General features: G+C 43.6%; 1 protein-coding gene across 1 annotated transcript in view; it reads right to left on the bottom strand.

Moving 5' to 3' along the window:
• PTPRH (protein tyrosine phosphatase receptor type H) overlaps positions 1-12,856 on the bottom strand; it is a 200,480-nt gene that overhangs the window by 26,075 nt on the left and 161,549 nt on the right. The window contains exons 13-17 of the mRNA XM_040428959.1: positions 12,434-12,694; positions 12,267-12,351; positions 11,128-11,178; positions 9,857-9,944; positions 8,076-8,166 (exon numbers count right to left, since the gene is read on the bottom strand). Of these exons, the coding sequence (XP_040284893.1) occupies positions 8,076-8,166; positions 9,857-9,944; positions 11,128-11,178; positions 12,267-12,351; positions 12,434-12,694 (576 nt within the window). The remainder of the gene's footprint in view (positions 1-8,075; positions 8,167-9,856; positions 9,945-11,127; positions 11,179-12,266; positions 12,352-12,433; positions 12,695-12,856) is intronic.

The raw sequence follows: 12,856 nt of genomic DNA, 5'->3' as shown, positions 1-12,856 counted from the left end.
AGATCTTCTTTCATGTGAGTTGTGACTGAGTAAGCTATCTGGAAAGGTGATTTGGGATGAATAATCTCTTCAGGGCAATGAGCTCCATGTGCTACTGAAAACCACATTCATAGCCTTTGCAGCCGATTCAGAATAGTAAAAGAACGTATCCAGCAGCCTGCACAGAGATAACTGCGTCACAGGACAGATCATAGTGAAGTGTAACTGTGTGTATTGCATGAGAATTCTGCATACAACCCCAGCACAGCTTGTTACAGCTCCTCACAGTATACAGACACTCTTCACTGCTACAGTCAAGCCTGTGTACTGCAGGCCATCATGAGTGGAAAGGGCTCAGTGTGTGATGAAACACCACAGCATGCTTCACACAGAGAAAGTCAGGATGAGGACCCAGAGTTCACTGCATCGACCAAACGCTCTGTGAAACCCACTTGGAAGGTTAAAGAGAACTATGAATCCATGAGAACTGAACTAGCAACCAGTTTGAAGCAGATTTGGGATAAAATCCTCACCCACATTGATGTGATTTCATGTCCCAGCCATGAGGTACTGCAACTAGAGGGCGCCATAAAGCATCTCTCTGCTTCATACGAACTGTACCAGACTACAAGCAACAAATATAAAACTATTCTGCAAAGCATCAACACTGAGGAGTCCTTAGAGCAACTTAACAATGCCCAGCTTCTTAATGAGGAAAGAGAAAGCTTTATCCAGCGAACTAAAGCAAAGTCAGAAGCAAAATTAATGCTGCCACGGGACACTGTATCTCACAAATCTGTATCCACCAGACGCTCTAAAGGTTCCTCTAGATCCCGAAGTTCAAGGCACTCAACGCTTAGTGAACAGCTAATGAATGCCCGCGCCGAAGCAGAGGCTATCAAGGTACGGGCCGCATATGCAAAAAAGAGAGCAGACATGGAGGCCGAGGTTGCAGTAATGGAAGCCGAGGCAGCGCATCAAAAGGCAGTAAGGGAAGCCGAGGCAGCGCATCAAAAGGCAGCAATAGAAGCTCAAACGGCACGTCAAAGGGCAGCAATTGAAGCTTTAAAGGAACAGAGCAACTACGAGGCAGCTGCAGCAAAACTAAAGGTTTTGGAACAAGCTATCGGTGCAGATGAAAATGCTAGCGAAAGGGTCAGCGTCAAGGCAGATGTAGAAGATCCTTTTGAACGCACTAAGAACTATGTTCTAAACCACAGCAGTGAACACTCAATTACCTCCACGTTTCACGGCAACGCAAGGACTTCACCACATCATCAGGTAAAAGCCGTTCCAGCCACTTCCTACATGCAAACCCACCCCAGTGCAGCTCCCGACTGTCATGCTGATCCCGCATATGTCACAAAACGGCACACTAATCCGCAAGCAAGTCGCCAGCCTCCTGCTAACAGTACTGTTCCAGACCTTCACCCAACAATTCAGCTGAATGCCCTTGCTGCACCATATCTTCCCACGTCTCTTTGCAACGATACCATAAACAATGCAATCCACAACAATCAACCAGCAACCTCCTATGTAAAGTCAGAGGCAACCGATACAACAGAGGTAGTAAAGTACTTACTTCGACATGAGCTCGCCAAGTCAGGCCTAGTAAACTTCGACGACCAGCCTGAAAATTATAGAAGCTGGAAAGCCGCTTTCAAAACTACATTAGACGGTATCGGTTTTACTGCCGATCGTGAGCTGGATCTGCTGATCGGGTTGCTTGGCCCACAGTCAACAGAACGTGTCAAGAGCCTCAGGTCAGTTTACATCGACAATCCAACTGCAGGTCTCACCGCAGCATGGGAGCGTCTAGAACAGACTTACGGTAGTCCTGAAGCCATAGAGAATGCATTGCTCAAACGATTGGAAAATTTCCCAAGGATATCTGGTAAGGACAATATAGAGTTCCAGAGACTCAGCGACCTTCTTCTCGAAGTCCAGCTTGCCAAAACTGACCCTAAGCTACCTGGCCTCAGTTACCTGGACACTGCTCGAGGAGTTAACCCTATCGTTTGCAAGCTTCCGCATGGCCTACAAGAAAAGTGGATCCAAGTTGGGTCATCATACAAACGGGAAAACAAGGTTTCCTTTCCCCCGTTCTCCTACTTCTGCAATTTCGTCAGGAACATTGCTGACACCAAGAACGATCCTAGTTTTGCATTCAGCGAGTTCAATACTCCCTCACCTAAAGGTGACAACCTACATACTAGCTACAGGAACCGCAGAGGTCCCGTGTCCGTTAGGAAGACAGACATTATTCCCACTCCCGCCCCAAACAAGAGCGGCAAGATCGAAAACCCAAACCGATTATGTCCCATCCACAAGAAGCCTCATCCCCTCAAAAAATGTATCGGTTTCAGAAAAAAGCCCCTACAAGAACGAAAGGAACTTCTAAAGACTTTTGGGGTATGTTATAGATGCTGTGCTTCCACCGATCACTTTGCCAAGGAATGTAAAACTCCTATCAAGTGCATAGAGTGCGGTTCCGAGGACCATGTGCAAGCACTCCATCCCCTTGAGTCCAATCCTTCACAACATGCAGACCTTCCTCCTGGGCAGAACCACAGCGGGAAGAGTACAGATCACGTACCTAATTCCACCATGGTATTTTCTTCGTGCACTGAAGTCTGTGGGGAAGACCACTGTGACAAATCTTGCGCTAAAATATGCCTAGTGAATATTCATCACAAGGATCAGCCAGAAAAGACTTTAAGGGTGTATGCTATCTTAGACGATCAGAGCAATCGATCGCTTGCACGATCCGAACTGTTCGATCTATTTTGCACAAAAGGAGAGGTTCACCCTTACACCTTAGGCACTTGTAGTGGAACTACAGAGGTTTTTGGAAGAAGGGCTCATGGATTTATTGTGTCCTCCCTAGAAAATAACCTACAATTACCCTTACCTACACTTGTAGAGTGTAACCAGATACCAGCCAACAAAGAAGAAATACCTACACCAGAAGTTGCCTTCTACCACCCTCATCTAAGGTCAATAGCCAGTGAAATCCCACCACTTGACAAAGATGCTAAAATCCTTCTTCTGCTGGGAAGAGATATTCTAAGGATCCACAAGGTACACAGGCAGGTCAGCGGACCTCCAGAGGCCCCATTCGCCCAGTACCTGGACTTAGGCTGGGTCATCATAGGCAACGTCTGTATAGGCAAAATGAAAAGGCCTACTAACATTTCTTCATTCAAGACAAATGTATTGCCAAATGGTCGTAATACTCACTTTGAGCCATGCCCACATCACTACTGGGTGAAGGAGAAGGTAACTAGCTGCAAGTTGCAACATCGCAACACAAACCTTTCCCGCACCTACGATGACAGCTTTGGTTCTACAGTTTTCAATGTAAGCAGTGAAGACGACAAGTTGGCTCCTTCGGCAGAAGACAAAGAATTCCTTAAAGTAATGGACAATGAGTTCTTTCAGAAAGATTCCAATAGCTGGGTAGCACCCCTACCCTTTCGCCTCCCGAGAGAGAAGCTACCAAACAATCTACATCAAGCAGTCAAAAGATTCTCCTCCTTAAAGCGTACCTTAAGCAGGAAGCCAGAGATGGAAAGACATTTTGTGGACTTCATACAGAATATCTTTGACAGGGGTCATGCCGAACCCGCACCCCCATTGAAAGAAGGAGAAGAATGCTGGTACCTCCCTTCCTTCGGTGTGTATCACCCACGAAAGCCAGACCAAATCAGAGTTGTCTTTGACTCCAGTGCCCAACATGAAGGCTTCTCACTTAACGACATGCTCCTCACAGGGCCCAACTTGAACAACAACCTCATTGGAGTCCTAATTCGCTTTCGTCAAGAACCTGTAGCGGTGATGGCCGACATTCAACAAATGTTCCACTGCTTCATCGTCAAGGAAGATAACAGGAATTACCTCAGGTTTCTATGGCACAAGGACAACGACATCAACAAAGAGGTAATTGATTACCGAATGAGGGTACATGTCTTTGGGAACAGCCCTTCCCCAGCTGTAGCAATCTATGGACTAAAAAAGACAGCTCAGCTTGGAGAAGCTGAGTATGGATCCGATGCTCGTCAATTTGTTGAAAGGAACTTTTACGTAGATGACGGGCTCAAATCCTTTCCTACTGCTAAAGAAGCAATTAATCTTCTTACCAGAACAAAAGAGATGCTAGCTGTAGCAAACTTGAGACTTCACAAAATTATATCTAACAGCCAAGAGCTAATGAATGCATTTCACCCTGAGGACTATGCTGCCAGTGTGAAAGACCTTGACCTTGGGTCAGACACACCCCCTATGCAGAGAAGTCTAGGTCTGCTGTGGAACATCAAAGTAGACACATTCACCTTCCAGGTGTCAACCTGTGACAAACCCTTCACCAAGAGAGGAGTCTTGTCCGTAGTGAACAGCATCTACGACCCACTGGGATTTATAGCCCCAGTCACCATCCAAGGTAAGATGTTATTACGACAGCTTACTACTGATAACATAGATTGGGACACTCCGTTACCTATTGAGAAACAACAAAGATGGGAGAAATGGAGAGGTTCTCTGAAGACATTAGAACAGCTCCAAATTCCACGTTGCTATGCCCCAGTCTCCATCTCAGCCGCTGTCCAGAGGGAAATCCATATTTTCTCTGATGCATCAGTTGAAGCTATAGCTGCAGTGGCCTATTTGAAGATCTATAGGCGTCAATGGAAACGGGTGCAACACCTAGCCAATGTGTTTTGGCACCGCTGGAGAAAGGAGTACCTGCATACCCTTCAAAGCCGTTCCAAATGGCAAACACCCAAGCCTAACCTCAAAGTAGGAGACCTTGTTCTTCTGAAAGATAGAGAAGTCTGTCGCAATGAGTGGCCTATGGGTCTTGTAACAAGCGTAATGCTCAGCGATGACGGAAAGGTTCGAAAGGTTGAAATTAAGATAACTAAAGGAGGTTCTGTTCGGACTTTCTCACGACCAATCACGGAATTGGTGCTTCTTCTCCCAAGTGAGTGACTTAGGCAGGAGTACCGGCTATACCTGTTATGGCGGGGAGAATATCACTATCACTATTGACTGTGCTACTGTTGAAGTCCCACGATTACAACTAGGGTTGTCCCGATACCGATACTAGTATCGGTATCGGGACCGATTCCGAGTTTTCTCGGCGGTACTCAGCCGCCGATACCCCGCCCCGATACATAAATAGAATACTATGGGCGTAACTATGGGCGGGGCCCGGTGCAGTCACTGTACTCTTACACCGGGCCCCGCCGCTCACCAAAGTATTTATAAACGTGAATCCTTATCCTGTTTACTAACGCTGCCCTCTCCCATGTTCCCATGTCCCCCCTGTATCCCCACAGCACTTACTTAAGCTTCCATAGCAGGCAGAGCGGACGGCACCAGTAACGTCACTCACTGACGTAGAGCGCCTGCTCCGCCCACTGACGTCGCGCGTGAGTGACGTTACTGGTGCCGTCCGCTCTGCCTGCTATGGAAGCTTAAGTAAGTGCTGTGGGGATACAGGGGGATACAGGGGAACATGGGAGAGGGCAGCGTTAGTTCAACTTAATAACAGGATAAGGATTCACGTTTATAAATACTTCGGTGAGCGGCGGGGCCCGGTGTATTGGGGGACACTGTTATGAGGGGGATCTGTGGATGACATATAGCAGTGTCATCCACAGATCCTCCCCATAACAGTTCCATCCACAGATCCCCTATAACAGCACCATCCACAGATCCCCCACCAAATAACAATGCCATCCTCAGATCCCCCCAGCCCATAACAATGCCATCCTCAGATCCCCCCACCCCATAACAATGCCATCCACAGATATCCCACCCCATAGCAGTACCATCCACAGATCCCCATAACAGTGCCATCCACAGATCCCCCATAACAGCACCATCCACAGATCCCCATAACAGTGCCATCCACAGATCCCCCATAACAGTGCCATCCACAGATCCCCCACATGACAGTGCGTCATCCACAGATCCCCCAAAACGGTCACATGACATTTAAAAAAAGTATCGGTATTCGGTATCGGTGACTACTTGAAAAAAAGTATCGGTACTTGTACTCGGTCCTAAAAAAGTGGTATCGGGACAACCCTAATTACAACTATAGACCGCAGGACTCAAGCCATCTGTTTTTTGGACGTCATGTTTCATTGTTCATTTACTGCATATCTTCTTGTTGCGGGTATCTCGTATCTATGGTTTACACACCAGTTTTACCTTTAACGTTTCTTCCCCTACAGGTTCAAGTTGGACTTATCTTTATATATGTAATAGACTTTGAAATCTAAAGATTTCAGGCGGGGAGTGTCATGTTACATGATATTATTTTTATTATGTACTGTCTCTTTAATGCCTATCTAGTTTGTCTCTTGTGGCATTCCTTAGTTTGCATGCTGCTCTGTCTCCTCCCCCTCTTTGCTGCATCAGTCATTTTAATGCTGTAACTCATCTGACCTGTGTCTATTCTCTATACCTGCATGGAAGAATCGTTCTTTTACCTGTTGTAACTTGCATTCTACGGATCATACGACGAATAAACATCGCCAGATCTTCTTTCATGTGAGTTGTGACTGAGTAAGCTATCTGGAAAGGTGATTTGGGATGAATAATCTCTTCAGGGCAATGAGCTCCATGTGCTACTGAAAACCACATTCATAGCCTTTGCAGCCGATTCAGAATATTGGCACTCCAGCTGTGGTGAAACTACGACTCCCAGCATGCTCCATTTATTTCTATAGAGTTCTGAGAGCAGCCAAGCAAGCGGGGCATCTTGGGAGTTTTAGTTTTACCACAGCTGGAGTGCCAAGGTTAGCCATCACTGTTATATTGGTTTCACTGGTAAAAATAAATAATTGAAATGGGTATATATTTGTTTTTTGTTAAGTTGCCTAATAATTATGCACAGTAATAGTCACCTGCACACACAGATATCCCCCTAAAATAGCTAAAACTAAAAACAAACTAAAAACTACTTCCAAAAATATTCAGCTTTGATATTAATGAGTTTTTTGGGTTCATTGAGAACATGGTTGTTGTTCAATAATAAAATTAATCCTCAAAAATACAACTTGCCTAATAATTCTGCACTCCCTGTACAGCTGATCTTTAGCTTAATCTCTGTAGGAATTGAGTTCATGAGGAGATGTGAAGTACAGAGAGGATGGACAGGACAGGCTGTGGCAATGTGCTGCTGTGGTAATGGAGACTGCATACAAGTGCTGCTGCTCATTATCCCCACCCTAACCCTCCTCTCTGTATTTCATGTCTCCTCATTAACTCCATTTCTACAGAGATTCAGCTTAAGATCTGATTCAGGTATTCAGGATCATAATCTCTGACAAGTACAGCAGAAAAGAGGCTAAGGCAGCTCTGTAGCTGTATCCTGTCTTGCTGTAGGATTAGGACAGGTATTGTCTGTACTAATAGGACAGCAGCCATTTTATTTCTCCTAATCATTGCTCCCCAGACAAAATGAACCATTATACCTAATGAAAAGTAATTGGCAATGCATTTATAATAAAGTAATATTTAAGTATTTTCATTTTCTTAATTCCGGGACAACCCCTTTAAAGGAGACACTTCGCATTATTAACTACCTGTGCAGCCATGAAACCTGTACATCTGTGGAAAGTACATTTCTGAACATCTGCCCGTCCATTGCATGCTAAAGAACTGGCATGATCTGTTTGCATTTGAATCTTCATTAAAGAACTGTTCGGCTGCACTACTGCCTCATCATTGCTTCCCAAGACCCTGCCTTGCACCACAAAACCTTCAAAACCAAGGGCACCTTGACCGTCGTCAAACAGTACAGCTTCTGAAACAGAAAGGAAAAACTGGTGCGCCCTTCCACAGGACAGCACAACCCTAGGGAGCGTCGGAACCATGGGTACCACTACTACTCCCAACTGGCCACACAATCAAGATTGCCCCTGCACTACGCTGCATTCAGCTGTGCTGAAGGTCTGCTCAGAACTAGTTATGGCATTTACTGTAACCCTTTAATTAACTACTTGTTTCTTTCTATGCAGTATGTACTGCTTGCTGATCACTAAGATGGTATACATACTGTACTGGTATACTTTATATTTACTTACATGGTAGAACATTGATAAAACGGTTCTTAGTTCTGTTTTCCGGCAGCTCAGCTACTCTTTTTGACTGCGTGGTTCCAACCGAGCTTAGCTCCTAGTGGTACAAAAATAAGAAGTTAGACAGAAATCAAAGCATATTACATCCCCTTAGGGAGCCTACAGACAGAGCAATGGTGGACAAAGAGGGCCATAGTTGGCCAACATCTAATCTGTTGAGAGGGAGGTTCTCATTGTGGACATCCTCTCAAGCCTTTACCACCATGCCAGCAAATTGTGAGCCATGTCAATCATGAAACACAGTTTCCTATATCTAGTAAACAGCAGCATGTGCTGTTATTTCATTGTTAAGGTGGATACGGGCTCCTTGACATACAGGGCCATTATGTAACTATGGCCTGCTACTGATTCATAGTCCTTTTACGACAACATAAACAGTTATAAATAGGCTAGCAATATAATTATTCTGAAAGTTGTGATAACCCCTGATGGTGAAATTTCTGGTGGTCTCCTAAGAATATATCTAGATGCAAATACCTGCAGGGGAGTATAGCATAGGGGTTATGCCAGTGGCTATGTAGCACCTTACAGTATGTCTAGGTGTTTTAGAACCCACAGGAAGCAGCATGCAAACATACTGGAGACAAGCTAACGTGGGAGGAAGTGACAAAATGTTGTGAAAAATAAATGCTCAGAATGCACATTATATAGTAGTGTGAAATGTTTAGTAGGAATCACATTCAATGACAGATAACTCCATGTCAATTGTAAGTCCAATATGCTGTATAAATTTATTATACAGAAATTGGAGTTTCATTTAAAAGAAGTTTTCCAGGACTAGAATATTGATTACCTATCCTCAGAATGTGACGAGAGGACATCCTCTGCGTCTGGAGGAAAGAAGGTTTGTACACAAACATAGAAGAGGATTCTTTACGGTAAGAGCAGTAAGACTAAGGAACTCTCTGCCTGAGGAGGTGGTGATGTTGAGTACAATAAAGGAATTCAAGAGGGGCCTGGATGTATTTCTGGAGCGTAATAATATTACAGGCTATAGTTATTAGAGAGGGGTCGTTGATCCAGGGAGTTATTCTGATTGCCTGATTGGAGTCGGGATTTTTTGCTTTCCTCTGGATCAACTTGCAGGATAACAGGCCGAACTGGATGGACAGATGTCCTTTTTTAGCCTTGTAAACTATATTACTATGTTAATTAATATCTGAACAGTAGGGGTCTGACACCCAACGCCCCCGCCGATCAGTTGTTTGTGGAGGCCACAGCCAGCGGCCTCCTCACAGCATACCAAGCACAGTGCCATACATTGTATAACAGATGTGCATCATTTTGCAGCTGGTCTCATTCTCTTGAATGGGACTGAGCTACGTTGAGGGCACGTGACAGATTAATGTGATGTCACTGGCCTAGGAAGTTGGCGCAACGTTCACCAGACTGCCACAGCACTTCAAACTACTGACCCGCAGGAGTGCTGGAACCCCCACTAATCAGATATTGATAAACTATCCTTAGGATAATTCTTTCACAACCATTTTAATAAAAAAAGAAATTCATTCTTTCTTAGGAACATTCTTTCACAACTCCTTTAAGCAATAAAGAAATTCAAATCGACTATAATTTATATTACTTCCTGGCATAATTTATAGCAAATGTGTCAGGCCGCGGGCTGGCCAGTAGTAATGTTATAATGGACCACTTTCCATCGCTACAGTCATACTATTCCAAACAAGGCAGGAGAGAGAAATGCTAAATCTACCGTAAATAAACTATACCTGATACTCTTCTGCAAATCCGAAATCACTGTCTGCATGGTTAGTTTCATAATGCAGCTTGAACTTGTCTTTTGGAATAGTGTGAACTCTAAACGCAACCCAAGACAAAACGAGAAATCAGCAATGATAAGGATGCTAAGAGGTTACTTCTGCTGATCACATTGCGATTATGGTTGGATTTTCTGTTACATCTGCAGTCTTGTAAATGGGCAATGCTAAAAATCACATTGAAATATGAGCATGCAACTATCTCTGACATTATTAGATATTAAACTAAGGATGTATTTTCTATTTCCTTGAAGGAACGTGTGAAAGGTACTTCATGGGGCTTGTTTTGGCAGCCCTTAAGGAGAACCTGTCGCGTTGACTATGGTGTCTGATCTAGAGCACCATGTTATGGAGCAGCAGGATATATAGTTTTATGGGAAAAGATTCAGTAAAACTTGTAATTTACTCATTTTGTTTATTGCTCTATGTGTAAAGGGTCATGGAGTTATAGCATGCACATACGGATGTAGCAGGGTTAACACACATGCTTTATGAAACATGTTATTTAAACTAAATGCATCTAAATTCGTTAAGCAATTGCTTTTCAGTGGCTTTTGTTTCAAGATAACGCTATGAGTTAAGGAATTGGAGTTAAGAGTGTGTGTGTTACCCCTGCTACATCTGTAGGATGTTCTCTCTCCTCACCACAAGAGATGGAAGAGAGATGAGCCCATCGAATTTCTACTGAGTCAGTCTCCTACAGCGAGGAGAGAGAGCAATATGTCCAAGGACTTCTCTATCTTAGGTTTTGCATTCAATGGGGGTCGCAGCTCTATGCCCCCCACTGATCAAAACATTTGGTAAGTCTCTATGACATATTCAAAGTTATCAGATAACTCAGACCCTTTAAGAGTCCAGTGGGCGGTCCTATCAGTGATTAAAAGCTATCTCTTCAGACACACAGGGAAAGCCGTCAATCACTGAGTAGGACTGCCCCCCTGGACTCCTCAACATAGAAAAAGCAGGGATTTAAATGAATAAGATACAAGTTATAATGAATGGTATTCCACAAAACTATGTAGCAATCTGCTAAGCTCCTCCTCCTGCAGTGTGAACCTACATAGAGCTAAAGATAGGTAGGGGTTTGAAGTACTGAGCTGTGCCATAAGAGAAGGTGTTATGGTGCAAACCAACTCAAAAAAGAAGACCTTTTCAGCCCTCCGTATGTCCCGGGTTTAAAAATAAGCAAAAATAAGCAACACAAACTGTGAAGCTCTAGATACCTTCTTGTATTAAAAGTAGCAGTAGTCATGTTTTCACCGGTCTCCTTTTGACTAAGAAAAAAAAGAAAAAGTGTTAGAGTTTTGTACAACATTTTAAGAAAAAACTGTTTCTACAAAAAGATGAAAAACGATATTACCAATACAATCACAGTTCTCCATTAGATGTTTTTTCTAATTATTTAATATTTAGTGAAAACTCTCCAAAAGACCAAAGAAAGAACAAAAGGAGGTTTTACTGCATTGTCTTTTTTATCAAAAACACTTCATGAATAGATCCATCCAAATTTACGAACATCATCACCACCCTCCAAAGGCATGCACAGCTGGTTTTATAGCAGTCCTTAAAGGGGTTGTTTCACTTCAGCAAATGACATTTATCATGTAGAGAAAGTTAACACAAGGCACTTACTAATGTATTGTGATTTTCCATATTGCCTCCATTGCTGTCATTTTTCCATTATACCCTGGTTATGACCACCATGCAATCCAGTTTGCACACTATAGGAAAAAGCGCTGGCATTTCGAGTGACTGGGACTGCACCGTGCGCATAGGTTAGCGCTTTTTCCTGTAGTGTGCAAGCACGACCACCACTAATGGACTGCAGGGTGGTCGTGACGCCCTGGAAACAAGCAGTGTATAATGTGTTGGAAGGGATTAATATTGATAGCCTATCCATACTATCAGACTAACATACCTTGTTGAAACCCAATTTATTTATATGTTTCCAGGAGTAATAACAGAACAATACAAAGTTCTGATAAATGATGCTCCAGCATTGTCAGGACAGCAGACAGTCCTACAGTAATGGACTCAAGGGAGGTTCATTTCCTATGCCCCCCTATGCCTGAAACTGGTGTAAAAAAGTCACAAACTGCGACTAGCTGGCACAGTTTTCATTATAGGCGCACGGACAAGCCATATGCCTCCTCATAAATTAAGCACATCATCCCACCAGGGCAAGGGATATCAAGACGGGCATAGAAAACACTGATCCCGATAAATGGCCCCCAAGGGTCTCTTTAATGGACATCCCAATGTTGTATAATAATACCCCATACATGATACTTCATTACACAATACCTCCAACTGTGAAATCTGTAATGGAAATAATAAAATAAGACGTAAAACAATATCTTACCGTCTCCTCTTCTGAACAAAGTAAACTATAAGTGCAATGAGGAGGAAGAATAGTAAGATGCCAAATATTGAGCCCACAATAACTCCTGCCAAGAAATAAAGATTTGGTCAAAAACACCATCCAGGCGACCCTGATAAGGATGGTGTAGGTGGCAGCTGGTGGCTTACCTATGTTGTCGGTCGAGCAGATTATTTCACGGGTGACAGCAGTGGTATTTGTTGCCACAGTCATCACCCTAATTTTGTAACTGGCGGCAGGTTGAAGATTGGGTATTATGACATCATCTGGGCAGGTGTCAACTTTTTTCATGGCGCCATTGTCCACCAACACCTTAAATGCAGAATAATTCCCAGCCGGACAAACAAAATAAACTGTTATCTGGTATGCTTCCGATTTAGAGCACTTGAAGTCAGTGACTTGGTCAGGGACTGAAAAAAGGGAAAAAAGTTTAATTTGTAAACTGTGGCTCGTCTATGTTCCTCATATCATATAAGCAAATGGTATACATACAGTGATACCGTTGTGATACAATATTTTCAACATACAATGGTCTTTTCTGACCCATCGTAAGTTGAAACTAGACTCAACAT

This window comes from Bufo bufo, chromosome 1 (assembly GCF_905171765.1).
Source record: "Bufo bufo chromosome 1, aBufBuf1.1, whole genome shotgun sequence".
Taxonomy (NCBI): Eukaryota; Metazoa; Chordata; class Amphibia; order Anura; family Bufonidae; genus Bufo; species Bufo bufo.
This window is presented reverse-complemented; position numbering and strand designations above follow the sequence as displayed.